This window comes from Salmo salar, chromosome ssa09 (genome assembly GCF_905237065.1).
Source record: "Salmo salar chromosome ssa09, Ssal_v3.1, whole genome shotgun sequence".
Classification (NCBI taxonomy): Eukaryota; Metazoa; Chordata; class Actinopteri; order Salmoniformes; family Salmonidae; genus Salmo; species Salmo salar.
The window spans coordinates 73634277-73651834 of NC_059450.1; the positions used below are offsets into that span (position 1 = coordinate 73634277).

Here is a 17558-nt window from a genome sequence, read left to right on the forward strand (position 1 = left end):
ACCTGGTAAAAACACTAACTGACACTACCTGGTAATAATACTAACTGACACTACCTGGTAATAACACTAACTGACACTACCTGGTAATAATACTAACTGACACTACCTGGTAATAATACTAACTGACACTCCCTGGTAATAACACTACCTGGTAATAACACTAACTGACACTACCTGGTAATAACACTAACTGACACTCCCTGGTAATAACACTACCTGGTAATAACACTAACTGACACTCCCTGGTAATAACACTACCTGGTAATAACACTACCTGGTAATAACACTAACTGACACTCCCTGGTAATAACACTACCTGGTAATAACACTACCTGGTAATAACACTAACTGACACTCCCTGGTAATAACACTACCTGGTAATAACACTAACTGACACTACCTGGTAATAACACTACCTGCTAATACAACTAACTGACACTACCTGGTAATAACACTACCTGGTAATAACACTACCTGGTAATAACACTAACTGACAATACCTGGTAATAACACTACCTGGTAATAACACCAACTGACACTACCTGGTAATAATACTAACTTACACTACCTGGTAATAACACTACCTGGTAATAACACTGACACTACATGGTAATAACACTACCTGATAATAACACTACCTGGTAATAACACTACCTGGTAATAACACCAACTTACAATACTTGGTAATAATACTAACTTACACTACCTGGTAATAACACTAACTGACACTACCTGGTAATAACACTACCTGATACTAACTGACACAACACTACCTGGTACTAATACTAACTGACACTACCTGGTAATAACACTACCTGGTAATAACACTAACTGACACTACCTGGTACTAATACTAACTGACACTACCTGGTAATAACACTAACTGACACTACCTGGTAATAACACTAACTGACACTACCTGGTAATAATACTAACTGACACTACCTGGTAATAATACTAACTGACACTACCTGGTAATAACACTACCTGGTAATAACACTAACTGACACTACCTGGTAATAATACTAACTGACACTACCTGGTAATAACACTAACTGACACTACCTGGTAATAACACTAACTGACACTACCTGGTAATAATACTAACTGACACTACCTGGTAATAACACTAACTGACACTACCTGGTAATAACACTACCTGGTAATGACACTACCTGGTAATAACACTACCTGGTAATAACACTAACTGACACTACCTGGTAATAATACTAACTGACACTACCTGGTAATAACACTAACTGACACTACCTGGTAATAACACTACCTGGTAATAGCACTAATTGACACTACCTGGTAATAACACTAACTGACACTCCCTGGTAATAACACTACCTGGTAATAACACTAACTGACACTACCTGGTACAAACACTAACTGACACTACCTGGTACTAATACTAACTGACACTACCTGGTAATAACACTAACTGACACTCCCTGGTAATAACACTACCTGGTAATAACACTAACTGACACTCCCTGGTAATAACACTACCTGGTAATAACACTAACTGACACTCCCTGGTAATAACACTACCTGGTAATAACACTAACTGACACTACCTGGTATTAACACTACCTGGTAATAAAACTAACTGACACTACCTGGTAATAACACTACCTGGTAATAACTTTACCTGGTAATAACACTAACTGACAATACCTGGTAATAACACTACCTGGTAATAACACCACCTGGTAATAACACTACCTGGTAATAACACTACCTGGTAATAACACTAACTGACAATACCTGGTAATAACACTACCTGGTAATAACACTAACTGACACTACCTGGTAATAACACTAACTGACACTACCTGGTAATAACACTAACTGACACTACCTGGTAATAATACTAACTGACACTACCTGGTAATAACACTAACTGACACTACCTGGTAATAACACTAACTGACACTACCTGGTAATAACACTAACTGACACTACCTGGTAATAATACTACCTGATACTAACTGATACGACCTGGTAAAAACACTACCTGAAACTAATACTACCTGGTAATAACACTACCTGATACTAATACTAACTGATACTACCTTGTACTAATACTAACTGACACTACCTGGTAATAACACTACCTGATACTACCTGGTAATAACACTAACTGACACTACCTGGTAATAATACTACCTGATACTAACTGATACGACCTGGTAAAAACACTACCTGAAACTAATACTACCTGGTAATAACACTACCTGATACTAATACTAACTGATACTACCTTGTACTAATACTAACTGACACTACCTGGTAATAACACTACCTGATACTACCTGGTAATAACACTGACACTACCTGGTAATAACACTACCTGGTAATGACACTACCTGACACTACCTGGTAATAACACTACCTGGTAATAACACTAACTGACACTACCTGGTAATAATACTAACTGACACTACCTGGTAATAACACTAACTGACACTACCTGGTAATAACACTACCTGGTAATGACACTACCTGGTAATGACACTACCTGACACTACCTGGTAATAACACTACCTGGTAATAATACTAACTGACACTACCTGGTAATAACACTACCTGACACTACCTGGTAATAATACTAACTGACACTACCTGGTAATAACACTACCTGGTAATAACACTAACTGACACTATCTGGTACTAATACTAACTGACACTACCTGGTAATAACACTAACTGACACTACCTGGTAATAATACTAACTGACACTACCTGGTAATAATACTAACTGACACTACCTGGTAATAATACTAACTGACACTACCTGGTAATAACACTAACTGACACTACCTGGTAATAACACTAACTGACACTACCTGGTAATAACACTACCTGACACTACCTGGTAATAATACTACCTGATACGACCTGGTAAAAACACTACCTGAAACTAATACTACCTGGTAATAACACTACCTGATACTAATACTAACTGATACTACCCTGTACTAATACTAACTGATACTACCTGGTAATAACACTACCTGATACTACCTGGTAATAACACTACCTGATACTACCTGGTAATAACACTACCTGTTACTAATACTAACTGACACTGCCTTGTTCTAATACTAACTGATACTACCTGGTAATAACACTACCTGTTACTAATACTAACTGACACTGCCTTGTTCTAATACTACCTGATACTACCTGGTAATAACACTACCTGTTACTAATACTAACTGACACGGCCTTGTTCTAATACTACCTGATACTACCTGGTAATAACACTACCTGGTAATGACACTACCTGGTAATGACACTACCTGACACTACCTGGTAATAACACTAACTGACACTCCCTGGTAATAACACTACCTGGTAATAACACTAACTGACACTACCTGGTAATAACACTAACTGACACTCCCTGGTAATAACACTACCTGGTAATAACACTAACTGACACTCCCTGGTAATAACACTACCTGGTAATAACACTACCTGGTAATAACACTAACTGACACTCCCTGGTAATAACACTACCTGGTAATAACACTACCTGGTAATAACACTAACTGACACTCCCTGGTAATAACACTACCTGGTAATAACACTAACTGACACTACCTGGTAATAACACTACCTGCTAATACAACTAACTGACACTACCTGGTAATAACACTACCTGGTAATAACACTACCTGGTAATAACACTAACTGACAATACCTGGTAATAACACTACCTGGTAATAACACCAACTGACACTACCTGGTAATAATACTAACTTACACTACCTGGTAATAACACTACCTGGTAATAACACTGACACTACATGGTAATAACACTACCTGATAATAACACTACCTGGTAATAACACCAACTGACAATACTTGGTAATAATACTAACTTACACTACCTGGTAATAACACTAACTGACACTACCTGGTAATAACACTACCTGATACTAACTGACACAACACTACCTGGTACTAATACTAACTGACACTACCTGGTAATAACACTACCTGGTAATAACACTAACTGACACTACCTGGTACTAAAACTAACTGACACTACCTGGTAATAACACTAACTGACACTACCTGGTAATAACACTAACTGACACTACCTGGTAATAATACTAACTGACACTACCTGGTAATAATACTAACTGACACTACCTGGTAATAACACTACCTGGTAATAACACTAACTGACACTACCTGGTAATAATACTAACTGACACTACCTGGTAATAACACTAACTGACACTACCTGGTAATAACACTAACTGACACTACCTGGTAATAATACTAACTGACACTACCTGGTAATAACACTAACTGACACTACCTGGTAATAACACTACCTGGTAATGACACTACCTGGTAATAACACTACCTGGTAATAACACTAACTGACACTACCTGGTAATAACACTAACTGACACTACCTGGTAATAACACTAACTGACACTACCTGGTAATAACACTACCTGGTAATAACACTAATTGACACTACCTGGTAATAACACTAACTGACACTCCCTGGTAATAACACTACCTGGTAATAACACTAACTGACACTACCTGGTACAAACACTAACTGACACTACCTGGTACTAATACTAACTGACACTACCTGGTAATAACACTAACTGACACTACCTGGTAATAACACTAACTGACACTCCCTGGTAATAACACTACCTGACACTACCTGGTAATAACACTAACTGACACTCCCTGGTAATAACACTACCTGGTAATAACACTAACTGACACTCCCTGGTAATAACACTACCTGGTAATAACACTAACTGACACTCCCTGGTAATAACACTACCTGGTAATAACACTAACTGACACTACCTGGTATTAACACTACCTGGTAATAAAACTAACTGACACTACCTGGTAATAACACTACCTGGTAATAACTTTACCTGGTAATAACACTAACTGACAATACCTGGTAATAACACTACCTGGTAATAACACCACCTGGTAATAACACTACCTGGTAATAACACTACCTGGTAATAACACTAACTGACAATACCTGGTAATAACACTACCTGGTAATAACACTAACTGACACTACCTGGTAATAACACTAACTGACACTACCTGGTAATAACACTAACTGACACTACCTGGTAATAATACTAACTGACACTACCTGGTAATAACACTAACTGACACTACCTGGTAATAACACTAAGTAATAACACTAACTGACACTACCTGGTAATAATACTACCTGATACTAACTGATACGACCTGGTAAAAACACTACCTGAAACTAATACTACCTGGTAATAACACTACCTGATACTAATACTAACTGATACTACCTTGTACTAATACTAACTGACACTACCTGGTAATAACACTACCTGATACTACCTGGTAATAACACTAACTGACACTACCTGGTAATAATACTACCTGATACTAACTGATACGACCTGGTAAAAACACTACCTGAAACTAATACTACCTGGTAATAACACTACCTGATACTAATACTAACTGATACTACCTTGTACTAATACTAACTGACACTACCTGGTAATAACACTACCTGATACTACCTGGTAATAACACTGACACTACCTGGTAATAACACTACCTGGTAATGACACTACCTGACACTACCTGGTAATAACACTACCTGGTAATAACACTAACTGACACTACCTGGTAATAATACTAACTGACACTACCTGGTAATAACACTAACTGACACTACCTGGTAATAACACTACCTGGTAATGACACTACCTGGTAATGACACTACCTGACACTACCTGGTAATAACACTACCTGGTAATAATACTAACTGACACTACCTGGTAATAACACTACCTGGTAATAACACTAACTGACACTATCTGGTACTAATACTAACTGACACTACCTGGTAATAACACTAACTGACACTACCTGGTAATAATACTAACTGACACTACCTGGTAATAATACTAACTGACACTACCTGGTAATAATACTAACTGACACTACCTGGTAATAACACTAACTGACACTACCTGGTAATAACACTAACTGACACTACCTGGTAATAACACTACCTGACACTACCTGGTAATAATACTACCTGATACGACCTGGTAAAAACACTACCTGAAACTAATACTACCTGGTAATAACACTACCTGATACTAATACTAACTGATACTACCCTGTACTAATACTAACTGATACTACCTGGTAATAACACTACCTGATACTACCTGGTAATAACACTACCTGATACTACCTGGTAATAACACTACCTGTTACTAATACTAACTGACACTGCCTTGTTCTAATACTAACTGATACTACCTGGTAATAACACTACCTGTTACTAATACTAACTGACACTGCCTTGTTCTAATACTACCTGATACTACCTGGTAATAACACTACCTGTTACTAATACTAACTGACACTGCCTTGTTCTAATACTACCTGATACTACCTGGTAATAACACTACCTGGTAATGACACTACCTGGTAATGACACTACCTGACACTACCTGGTAATAACACTACCTGGTAATAATACTAACTGACACTACCTGGTAATAACACTAACTGACACTACCTGGTAATAATACTAACTGACACTACCTGGTAATAACACTACCTGGTAATAACACTAACTGACACTATCTGGTACTAATACTAACTGACACTACCTGGTAATAACACTAACTGACACTACCTGGTAATAATACTAACTGACACTACCTGGTAATAATACTAACTGACACTACCTGGTAATAATACTAACTGACACTGCCTTGTTCTAATACTACCTGATACTACCTGGTAATAACACTAACTGATACTACCTGGTAATAACACTACCTGTTACTAATACTAACTGACACTGCCTTGTTCTAATACTAACTGATACTACCTGGTAATAATACTACCTCCTAATAACACTACCTGATACTGACACTACCTGGTAATAACACTAACTGACACTACCTGGTAATAACACTACCTGATACTAATACTAACTGATACTACCTGGTACTGATACTGATACAACAAACTACCTGATACAACATAAACTACCTGATACTAACTGATACAACATAAACTACCTAATAGTATTAGTATCAGGTACTATCAGATAGTTTATGTTGTATCAGTATCAGGTAGTACCAGGTAGTATCAGTTAGCATCAGGTAGTTTGTTGTATCAGTTAGTATCAGTACCAGGTAGTATCAGTTAGTGTTAGTACCAGGTATATCATTCAGTATCAGGTAGTATTAGTATCAGGTAATACCAGGTAGTACCAGATAGTATCAGGAAGTACCAGTTAGTGTTAGTATCAGGTAGTATGTGTCAGGTGGTATTAGTATCAGTTAGTACCAGGTAGTATCAGTCGGTATTAGTATCAGGTAGTATCAGGTAGTATTAGTATCAGGTAGTACCAGGTACTAACTGATACTACATGAACTACCTTGTACTCCCTGACACTAATACTACCTGACACATACGTACCGGTACCCCCTGTATATAGCCTCGCTATTGTTATTTACTGCTGCTCTTTAATTATTTGATATTCTTATCTCAGACTTTTGGGGGGATATTTTATTAAAACTGCATTGTTGGTTAAGGGCTCGTAAGTAAGCATTTCACTGTAAGGTCTACACACATGTGACAAATAACATTTGATTTACTTGGTACGAATACTACCTAATACTATATGAACTACCTGGTACTACCTGATACTAATACTACCTGATACTAATACTAACTGAATTACCTGGTACTAACTGACAGTAAATTATATACCTGGTACTACCTGATACTAATACTACCTGATACTAATAGTAACTGAATTACCTGGTACTAACTGATACTAATACTACCTGATATTAATACCAACTGAACTACCTGGTACTAACTGATACTAATATTAAATGAACTACCTGATACAACATGCTACTAATACTACCTGATACTAACAGATACTAACAGATAATAACATTAAATGAACTACCTGATACAACATGCTACTAATACTACCTGATACTACCAGATACTACCAGATACACATGGCACTAAGTGATAAGGAATACCTGTAGTGTACCTTCCCACTAACACAGTCAATGTCATTTAGACAGACAGATGAGGAGAGCATATGTTTATTAAGTTGTTGTGTCTAATGAGGTGGGAGCACATTCTGTTTTCTGCCTTCCAGTTGCCAATGCTCAAACTCACCTGGAACATGTTCTTGAAGTTGTTGAGGTCCCCGAAGAACTCTTCGACAGAAATCTTGCGAGGGTCGAACACAAAGTAGTTCCCCAGGTCAGAGTACTGCATCTCCATGTTATTATGCATCATTTCCAACTTCTCATGTTGCTCTCTGGCATTGGCCACAAAGCTGTGAGGAACAGTATTAAGGAGTACACAGCCTGGCAACACAGAGCCACACACACCACCCCCAGCACACAGAGCCACACACACACCACCCCCAGCACACAGAGCCACACACACCAGCCCCAGCACACAGAGCCACACACACCACCACTAACACATACACACACACACACCACTAACACATACACACACACACACACACCCACCACACAGAGCTATACACACCACCACCACACAGAGCTATACACACCACCAACACACAGAGCTATACACACCACCAACACACAGAGCTATACACACCACCAACACACAGAGCTATACACACCACCAACACACAGAGCTATACACACCACCAACACACAGAGCTATACACACCACCAACACACAGAGCTATACACACCACCAACACACAGAGCTATACACACCACCAACACACAGAGCTATACACACCACCAACACACAGAGCTATACACACCACCAACACACAGAGCTATACACACCACCAACACACAGAGCTATACACACCACCAACACACAGAGCTATACACACCACCAACACACAGAGCTATACACACCACCAACACACAGAGCTATACACACCACCAACACACAGAGCTATACACACCACCAACACACAGAGCTATACACACCACCAACACACAGAGCTATACACACCACCAACACACAGAGCTATACACACCACCAACACACAGAGCTATACACACCACCAACACACAGAGCTATACACACCACCAACACACAGAGCTATACACACCACCAACACACAGAGCTATACACACCACCAACACACAGAGCTATACACACCACCAACACACAGAGCTATACACACCACCAACACACAGAGCTATACACACCACCAACACACAGAGCTATACACACCACCAACACACAGAGCTATACACACCACCAACATACAGAGCTATACACACCACCAACACACAGAGCTATACACACCTCCAACACAGAGCTATACACACCTCCAACACACAGAGCTATACACACCACCAACACACAGAGCTATACACACCACCAACACACAGAGCTATACACACCACCAACACACATAAGCATACACACTCATTCATAGACACTCTCACTCATTCAGCTTTCAGCATGGAAAGGCTTACAGGAAATGACAGAATATTTCCTGTCTCGATCGTAATTCGTAAGATGTGTAGAGATCCTTTGAAACGACACCTTACAAAGTTTGATTGGTCTAGAGGTCAAAACGATCAAACTAAGTTTGATTGGACTAGAGGAGGTTAAAACGATCTAACTAAGTTTGATTGGACTAGAGGAGGTCAAAACGATCTAACTAAGTTTGATTGACAGTAGTAAAGGATATAGTCATTTTCTCTACAAACATGTCCCTATCACTCTGTGGAGGAGGGAAGGTCTCCAGATCTTTGTCCAGAGTCTTCAACGCACAGCCCATCTGCACCAGGTTCTTCTGCAGGGTCTCAGCCGACACTGACACAGGGATCAGAAGGGACAGGTCAGTGCGTCATGAAAGGAAACAGTGATGAGGTGTTTAGTGTTTAGTTCTGAGGGTAGGTGTTAGGTGTAGTCCATGGTTACCTCGGCTGGCCTTCTCTACGTGAACCAGTTCGTCGGGGAACGTCAGGACGTCGGGGTATTGCTCCTGACACAAGTCAGCCAGGAAGTGCAAGAGAGTCTGCTTCAGGTCAGTTGTCTTGGTGTCCCGCAGCTGATTGGACAGAGGGCAGATTCTAAAGTACACCCCTTTTTAAAAACTTTAAAGCAGCCTTGGTTTATTACCCTGTTTTTACCCTGTTACACACACTGCCTGTAGATATGCGTGTGTGTGTGTTTCTGTGTGTGTGTGGTTATGTACATGCAGGGCTCTATGCTGACCGTTTTTTTTACAAGGAGCACGTGTGCCTAAATTGACAAATTTAGGAGCACACAAAGAAATTTAGAAGCACAATGAACAATATTTGCAGTAACAAGCCGTTTTCGTCGTAGTAATGGTGCAAGCCTGACGGTCATGAATCTGCGCTCTGTGTGTATTCTCCATGGCACTCAGGGGCCGCGGTACTCAGGGGCCGCGGTACAGTGAAGTAATCACTGCAACAATCATCTGGTTTATTTTTTTTCTTTAAAATTCCAACAAATCTATTTTTTCTAATAAGCGAGTAACATGGTAGTACTGTAGAGCCATAACGTGTCTCTCACCTTGCAGAGGTAGCTGATGCTGAATCCAAAGGCCTTGGCGTTACGGGAACCGGCGTTCATGTAGTTGCCCACCAGCAGGATGATCTGCAGCAGCTGGGAGAAGGTGGCGCTCTTCTTCAGTTCCTCGCAGGCCGCCGTCACGGACACCACGTCCGGCTTGATGTTGTTCAGCTGCTCCTCAAACTGCAGCCGGAACAAGATGGCCGTCAGCCGGGGCTTCAGACGCTTCACTGTCGACATCTGAGGGGGAGAGAGGGGAGGGTTGGAGAGAGAGTTGGAGAGAGAGTTGGAGAGAGGGGAGAGAGTTGGAGAGAGGGGAGAGAGTTGGAGAGAGGGGAGAGAGATGGAGAGAGGGGGGAGTGTTGGAGAGAGGGGGAGTGTTGGCGAGAGGGGAGTGTTGGAGAGAGGGGAGTGTTGGAGAGAGGGGAGTGTTGGAGAAGGGAGAGGGTTGGAGAGGGGAGAGAGTTGGAGAGGGGAGAGAGTTGGAGAGGGGAGAGAGTTGGAGGGGAGAGTTGGAGAGAGGGAAGAGGGAAGGGTTGGAGAGGGGAGAGAGTTGGAGAGGGGAGAGAGTTGGAGAGAGGGAAGAGGGAAGAGTTGGAGAGGGGAGAGAGTTGGAGAGGAGAGAGAGTTGGAGAGAGGGGAGTGAGTTGGAGAGAGGGGAGTGAGTTGGAGAGAGGGGAGTGAGTTGGAGAGAGGGGAGTGAGTTGGAGAGAGGGGAGTGTTGGAGAGAGGGGAGTGTTGGAGAGAGGGGAGTGTTGGAGAGAGGGGAGGGTTGGAGAAGGGAGAGGGTTGGAGAAGGGAGAGGGTTGGAGAGGGGAGAGAGTTGGAGAGAGGAGAGAGTTGGAGAGAGGAGAGTGATGGAGAGAGGAGAGTGATGGAGAGGGGAGAGAGTTGGAGAGGGGAGAGAGTTGGAGGGGAGAGAGTTGGAGAGGGGAGAGGGTTGGAGAGGGGAGAGAGTTGGAGAGGGTTGGAGAGGGGAGAGAGTTGGAGAGGGTTGGAGAGGGGAGAGAGTTGGAGAGGGTTGGAGAGGGGAGAGAGTTGGAGGGAGAGAGTTGGAGGGGAGAGGGTTGGAGAGGGGAGAGAGTTGGAGAGGGGAGAGAGTTGGAGAGGGGAGAGAGTTGGAGGGGAGAGTTGGAGAGAGGGAAGAGGGAAGGGTTGGAGAGGAGAGAGAGTTGGAGAGAGGGGAGTGAGTTGGAGAGAGGGGAGTGAGTTGGAGAGAGGGGAGTGAGTTGGAGAGAGGGGAGTGAGTTGGAGAGAGGGGAGTGAGTTGGAGAGAGGGGAGTGAGTTGGAGAGAGGGGAGTGTTGGAGAGAGGGGAGTGTTGGAGAGAGGGGAGTGTTGGAGAAGGGAGAGGGTTGGAGAAGGGAGAGGGTTGGAGAAGGGAGAGGGTTGGAGAGGGGAGAGAGTTGGAGAGAGGAGAGAGTTGGAGAGAGGAGAGAGTTGGAGAGAGGAGAGAGTTGGAGAGAGGAGAGTGTTGGAGAGGGGAGAGAGTTGGAGAGGGGAGAGAGTTGGAGAGGGGAGAGAGTTGGAGGGGAGAGAGTTGGAGGGGAGAGAGGGTTGGAGAGGGGAGAGAGTTGGAGAGGGTTGGAGAGGGGAGAGAGTTGGAGAGGGTTGGAGAGGGGAGAGAGTTGGAGAGGGGAGAGAGTTGGAGAGGGGAGAGAGTTGGAGAGGGGAGAGAGTTGGAGAGGGGAGAGAGTTTTGGAGGGGAGAGAGTTTTGGAGGGGAGAGAGTTGGAGGGGAGAGAGTTGGAGAGAGGGAAGAGGGGAGGGTTGGGGAGGGGAGAGAGGGAAGAAAGGGGAGAGGGAAGAGAGGGGAGGGTTGGAGAGGAGAGGGGACCATGACACACACAAGGGGTGTGTTATAGATGGTTTGTGAAGCATCGTTCAAGTGCTTATGACAGCTTTTTGTACTTATGATTGCTCTATAAAGCCTTTATACATGATGTTTCCTTTAAAGTGGGATGGGCAGGATCATATTCCTGGTAGTGTTTGAGTAGGCTCAGTAGAGTTTAATCAGGCCATGTCTAACACGGTGGTTTATTCAGGCCATGTCTAACACTGTGGTTTATTCAGGCCATGTCTAACACGGTGGTTTATTCAGGCCATGTCTAACACGGTGGTTTATTCAGGCCATGTCTAACACGGTGGTTTATTCAGGCCATGTCTAACACGGTGGTTTATTCAGGCCATGTCTAACACGGTGGTTTATTCAGGCCATGTCTAACACGGTGGTTTATTCAGGCCATGTCTAACACGGTGGTTTATTCAGGCCATGTCTAACACGGTGGTTTATTCAGGCCATGTCTAACACGGTGGTTTATTCAGGCCATGTCTAACACGGTGGTTTATTCAGGCCATGTCTAACACGGTGGTTTATTCAGACCAATCAGAGCTTTGTAGTGCTTCATTTTCCAGTCAGCCACATGGTTCTCTCCAGCTCTTAGTAGTTAAGTGAGACAACAGCGTGTGAGTTCTCACCACGACTCCAAACTGCTCGGCCTCTGCCAGGTCTTCATACTCATCCTTCATCTCCCCCAGAACATTCAGCGTCTCCTGTTCCGGCAACTGCTTGATCAGATTCTACACACACAGAACATTTATTTACATACAGGATGAATACAACATTTGACTAAACAAAACAAAACACACACTTTTGCATTACCTTACACACAACACAAAACACTGCATTTCTAACGCATGTTCACAGACAGACACACAGCCAGAGACATACAGACACACAGCCAGAGACATACAGACACACAGCCAGAGACATACAGGCACACAGCCAGAGACATACAGGCACACAGCCAGAGACATACAGACACACAGCCAGAGACATACAGACACACAGCCAGAGACATACAGACACAAAGCCAGAGACATACAGACACACAGCCAGACAGACAGACAGACACACAGCCAGACAGACAGACACACAGCCAGAGACAGACACACAGTCTGACAGACACACAGCCAGACACACAGAGACAGACACAGAGACAGGCAGACAGACACAGAGACAGGCAGACAGACACAGAGACAGGCAGACAAACAGACACAGAGAGAGACAGACAAACAGACACAGAGAGAGACAGACAAACAGACACAGAGAGAGACAGACAAACAGACACAGAGAGAGACAGACAAACAGACACAGAGAGAGACAGACAAACAGACACAGAGAGAGACAGACAGACACACAGAGAGAGAGCGGAGAGAGAGAGAGAGAGAGAGAGAGAGACAGTCTGACAGACAGACAGACACAGAGAGAGACAGACAGACACAGAGAGACACACAGAGAGACAGACAGAGAGACAGACAGAGAGACAGACACTCTGGTCTGTACCTGCACCATGGACTCAGAAAGCAGCTTCTCGTTGATCTCCAGGATGACGTTCTTGATGTCCTCGTAGGGCATACGGAACGAGCCCAGGAAGATGGCTGAAACACACACAGCCCATCACCTACCACTCGCAGCCATCACCTACCACATACTACCCATCACCCAACCACCCACCACATACCACCCATTACATACCACCCATCACCTACCACCCACCACATACCACCCATTACATAACACCGTCATCCCTTCGCATAACACCGTCATCCCTTCGCATAACACCCTCATCCCTTCGCATAACACCCTCAGCCCATCACATAACACCCTCAGCCCATCACATAACACTCTCAGCTCAAACAAGCAGCAACAACAGTCAGGAATCATTAGTGGACTGACTGCTTGCTGCATTGGAACCCTGAGAGTCGGTCAGATCAGGGGAAGTGTTTAGACACTTACAGAGGTTCTGGGAGGACTTGGAGTCCAACACCTTCAGCTCCTTCACCTTCTTAGTCGTCTTCTTCTCCTCCACTCCCTCCTGGTCCTTCTTAGCTACGGAGAGAGACACAGAGAGAGGTTGTGTTAATATGAATACCTCAAGAAGAGAACATGTTAATTCTGAGTCACATTTCAACTGGAAGGAGGAGAGAGAGAGAGAGAGAGAGCAAGAGAAATACAGGACTGGAGAGAGGACAATAAAGCATTAGTTAGAAAAACAGAAAAACTGACAGAAGTAAACAGAGGTGACATGAGAAACAGTATGATAGATACAGTATAAAGGGGGATAAAAACCCTGGGGTAGAGAGGAACTAACATCACTGTCTCCACCACCGGGGGAAGAGTATTCAAGTCACACACGGCTACAGCAAATAGGTCACAATGCAGTTGGAAATGGATAGCTCTGATGCAAGCACAAAGCAACACACACACACACACACACACACACACACACACACACACACACACACACACACACACACACACACACACACACACACACACACCGAACTGTTGGGACAAGGTCAGGATCTTTCGTGTGGTGAGAGTGTGTTCTTCTGGGTTGAGTTCAGTGTGTTGGACACCTACACACACTACTGTAGTTTTACACAGAGACAGAACAGTAAATAGGAATCAGGACTTGGACTGGTTTACACAGAGACAGAACAGTAAATAGGAATCAGGACTTGGACTGGTTTACACAGAGACAGAACAGTAAATAGGAATCAGGACTTGGACTGGTTTACACAGAGACAGAACAGTAAATAGGAATCAGGACTTGGACTGGTTTACACAGAGACAGAACAGTAAATAGGAATCAGGACTTGGACTGGTTTACAGGATTAAACGGGTCCTAGGCTGAGGGTTAAACGGGTCCTAGGCTCAGGGTTAAACAGGTCCTAGGCTGAGGGTTAAACAGGTCCTAGGCTGAGGGTTAAACAGGTCCTAGGCTGAGGGTTAAACAGGTCCTAGGCTGAGGGTTAAACAGGTCCTAGGCTGAGGGTTAAACAGGTCCTAGGCTGAGGATTAAACAGGTCCTAGGCTGAGGGTTAAACAGGTCCTAGGCTGAGGGTTAAACGGGTCCTAGGCTGAGGGTTAAACAGGTCCTAGGCTGAGGGTTAAACAGGTCCTAGGCTGAGGGTTAAACGGGTCCTAGGCTGAGGGTTAAACAGGTCCTAGGCTGAGGGTTAAACAGGTCCTAGGCTGAGGGTTAAACAGGTCCTAGGCTGAGGGTTAAACAGGTCCTAGGCTGAGGGTTAAAATGGGTGCTCACACACCACTCCTGTCATTTATGGTGCAATGGCACCCCTACTGGCTACTGAGAACACAGCACTCACATTACACCCAGATGAGGAGCCATGGTCACCATGACAGAGGGAAAACACACACACATACACTTGGAAGGTCCATTAGCAAACACGCACACGTCAAACACACAATATAGTACATGCTGTAGTTCTATTTTACCCCACCCGCACAAAGAGGACCCCTGATTTCCCCCACTCACCCCCACCACAGCCCCCTGGTTACCCCCACCACAGCCCCCTGGTTACCCCCACCACAGCCCCCTGGTTACCCCCACCACAGCCCCCTGCCTCTCCAACAGCTGTCTGGCACTGAGAGGAGTGTGTGTGTGTGTGTGTGTGTGTGTGTGTGTGTGTGTGTGTGTGTACGTACACATACTCTTAAGTCTTCTCAATATTGTTCAGCTACTGTAACATTACAAATCTATCTCCTGCTGCTTATCAAAAGAGAGAAGGAAGGAGAGGAGGATTAAGGAGAAGAGGAAGGATGAGGGGTGTCAAGTCATGGAGTAGTCTGCGTGTCAGTGTGTGTGTCCATCCGTCTCTCCGTCTGTACAAAGAGGAGACTGTTTATCAGTCACCAGACCTGAGTCTGTCCTTCACCCCCCCTCATCACCCCCGCTCATCCTCCTCCCTCGCACTCCCTCACTCCTTAAAAGGCTAAAATCTGTGTGAGGTGGTGACGGCCCGCTGGCTTGGAGCGAGAAAAGACACAGTGTGGAAACAGAAAGACACAAAGTAGGGAGCAGGAAAGAACCAACAGCAGAGAGAAAGAAAGCTTGTATCCAACTTACATTTCTATTCTAAACCAGTTTGATCTGTCTAGTAGCTGAGCTACACTCCACACTTCTCAGGGAAAAGCTACATTTTCTTTTATCTATTTTCCTCTTTCACTCTCTCATTACCACTCCCTGCATGTGGTAATGACTTATTTTTTACTCTGGAAGCTTACAGATGACAGAACCCATTGTGTGTTTATGGAGGAAACAGTGGCTCATGACACACCACTACTGGCCAGCTGGGAGAACTGCACTCATATTTATATAACTTCAACACAACGGTTTTCCATACAACATTCCTCCACCCTGAGTTTCTGCCCAGCTAGAAGACGAGAGGGTTTCAGGTTTCAGGAGTCACGTAAACGTTTGGACAAAGGCTCCTCACATTTTTATGCTTCTACCATACACACAATCCATTTTGTTCTGGTTTACAAACTCTTCAACTTCACAACCTTAATTCAATATGTTCAGACAGGAAGCCTTATGCTTTCCATTTGCTAATTAAGTTATCTCTAAAAGTGTGAAGCTAACTCTGGAAGTTTAAAGGGAAAGAGAGGAGAGAGAGGGAGAGGGGAAAGAGGGGGGCAAGAGAAGCCTGAGGTCTTTGTCTAAACTTAACAGAAGGACAGAACAACAGCCGACGTAGACTTGGTCCCTTTAAAGTTGAAATGTCCACATTATATCCCGGTGTGTGTGTGTGTGTGTGAGTTAAAGAGAGAAAGAATAGGGGGTTTCCAGGGTAACCTCAGACTGAAAGAGCCCCTTCATCCTGTTTTTCTTTCTGAAAGGAAGCAGGGAAAATGGATTCCCGGCAGTGTGTGTGGAGCCAAGCACCAGATGGCTGGGTGGGGCAGGGAGGAGGGGGAGTGGGATGTGGGAGGGCCAGGCTGGAGAGGAGGGATTAGGGGAAGGGCTACAACTGTGCTCACTTGCGCACCCCTGGTGTCTGAACAGTGTACCTGCATGTAAGTATTACTCCACTGACCCAAATGACAGATATATCAACTTATAAAGGATGTACAAAT

General features: G+C 43.8%; 1 protein-coding gene across 1 annotated transcript in view; it reads right to left on the bottom strand.

Annotated features, from left to right (window-relative positions):
* Positions 1–17558, bottom strand: part of LOC106611857 (protein diaphanous homolog 1) — a 198665-nt gene that overhangs the window by 26770 nt on the left and 154337 nt on the right. Inside the window, 7 exon segments of the mRNA XM_045724002.1 lie at positions 8239–8403; positions 9764–9888; positions 9997–10126; positions 10615–10854; positions 13091–13192; positions 13959–14053; positions 14412–14504. Coding sequence (XP_045579958.1) covers positions 8239–8403; positions 9764–9888; positions 9997–10126; positions 10615–10854; positions 13091–13192; positions 13959–14053; positions 14412–14504 — 950 coding nt within the window.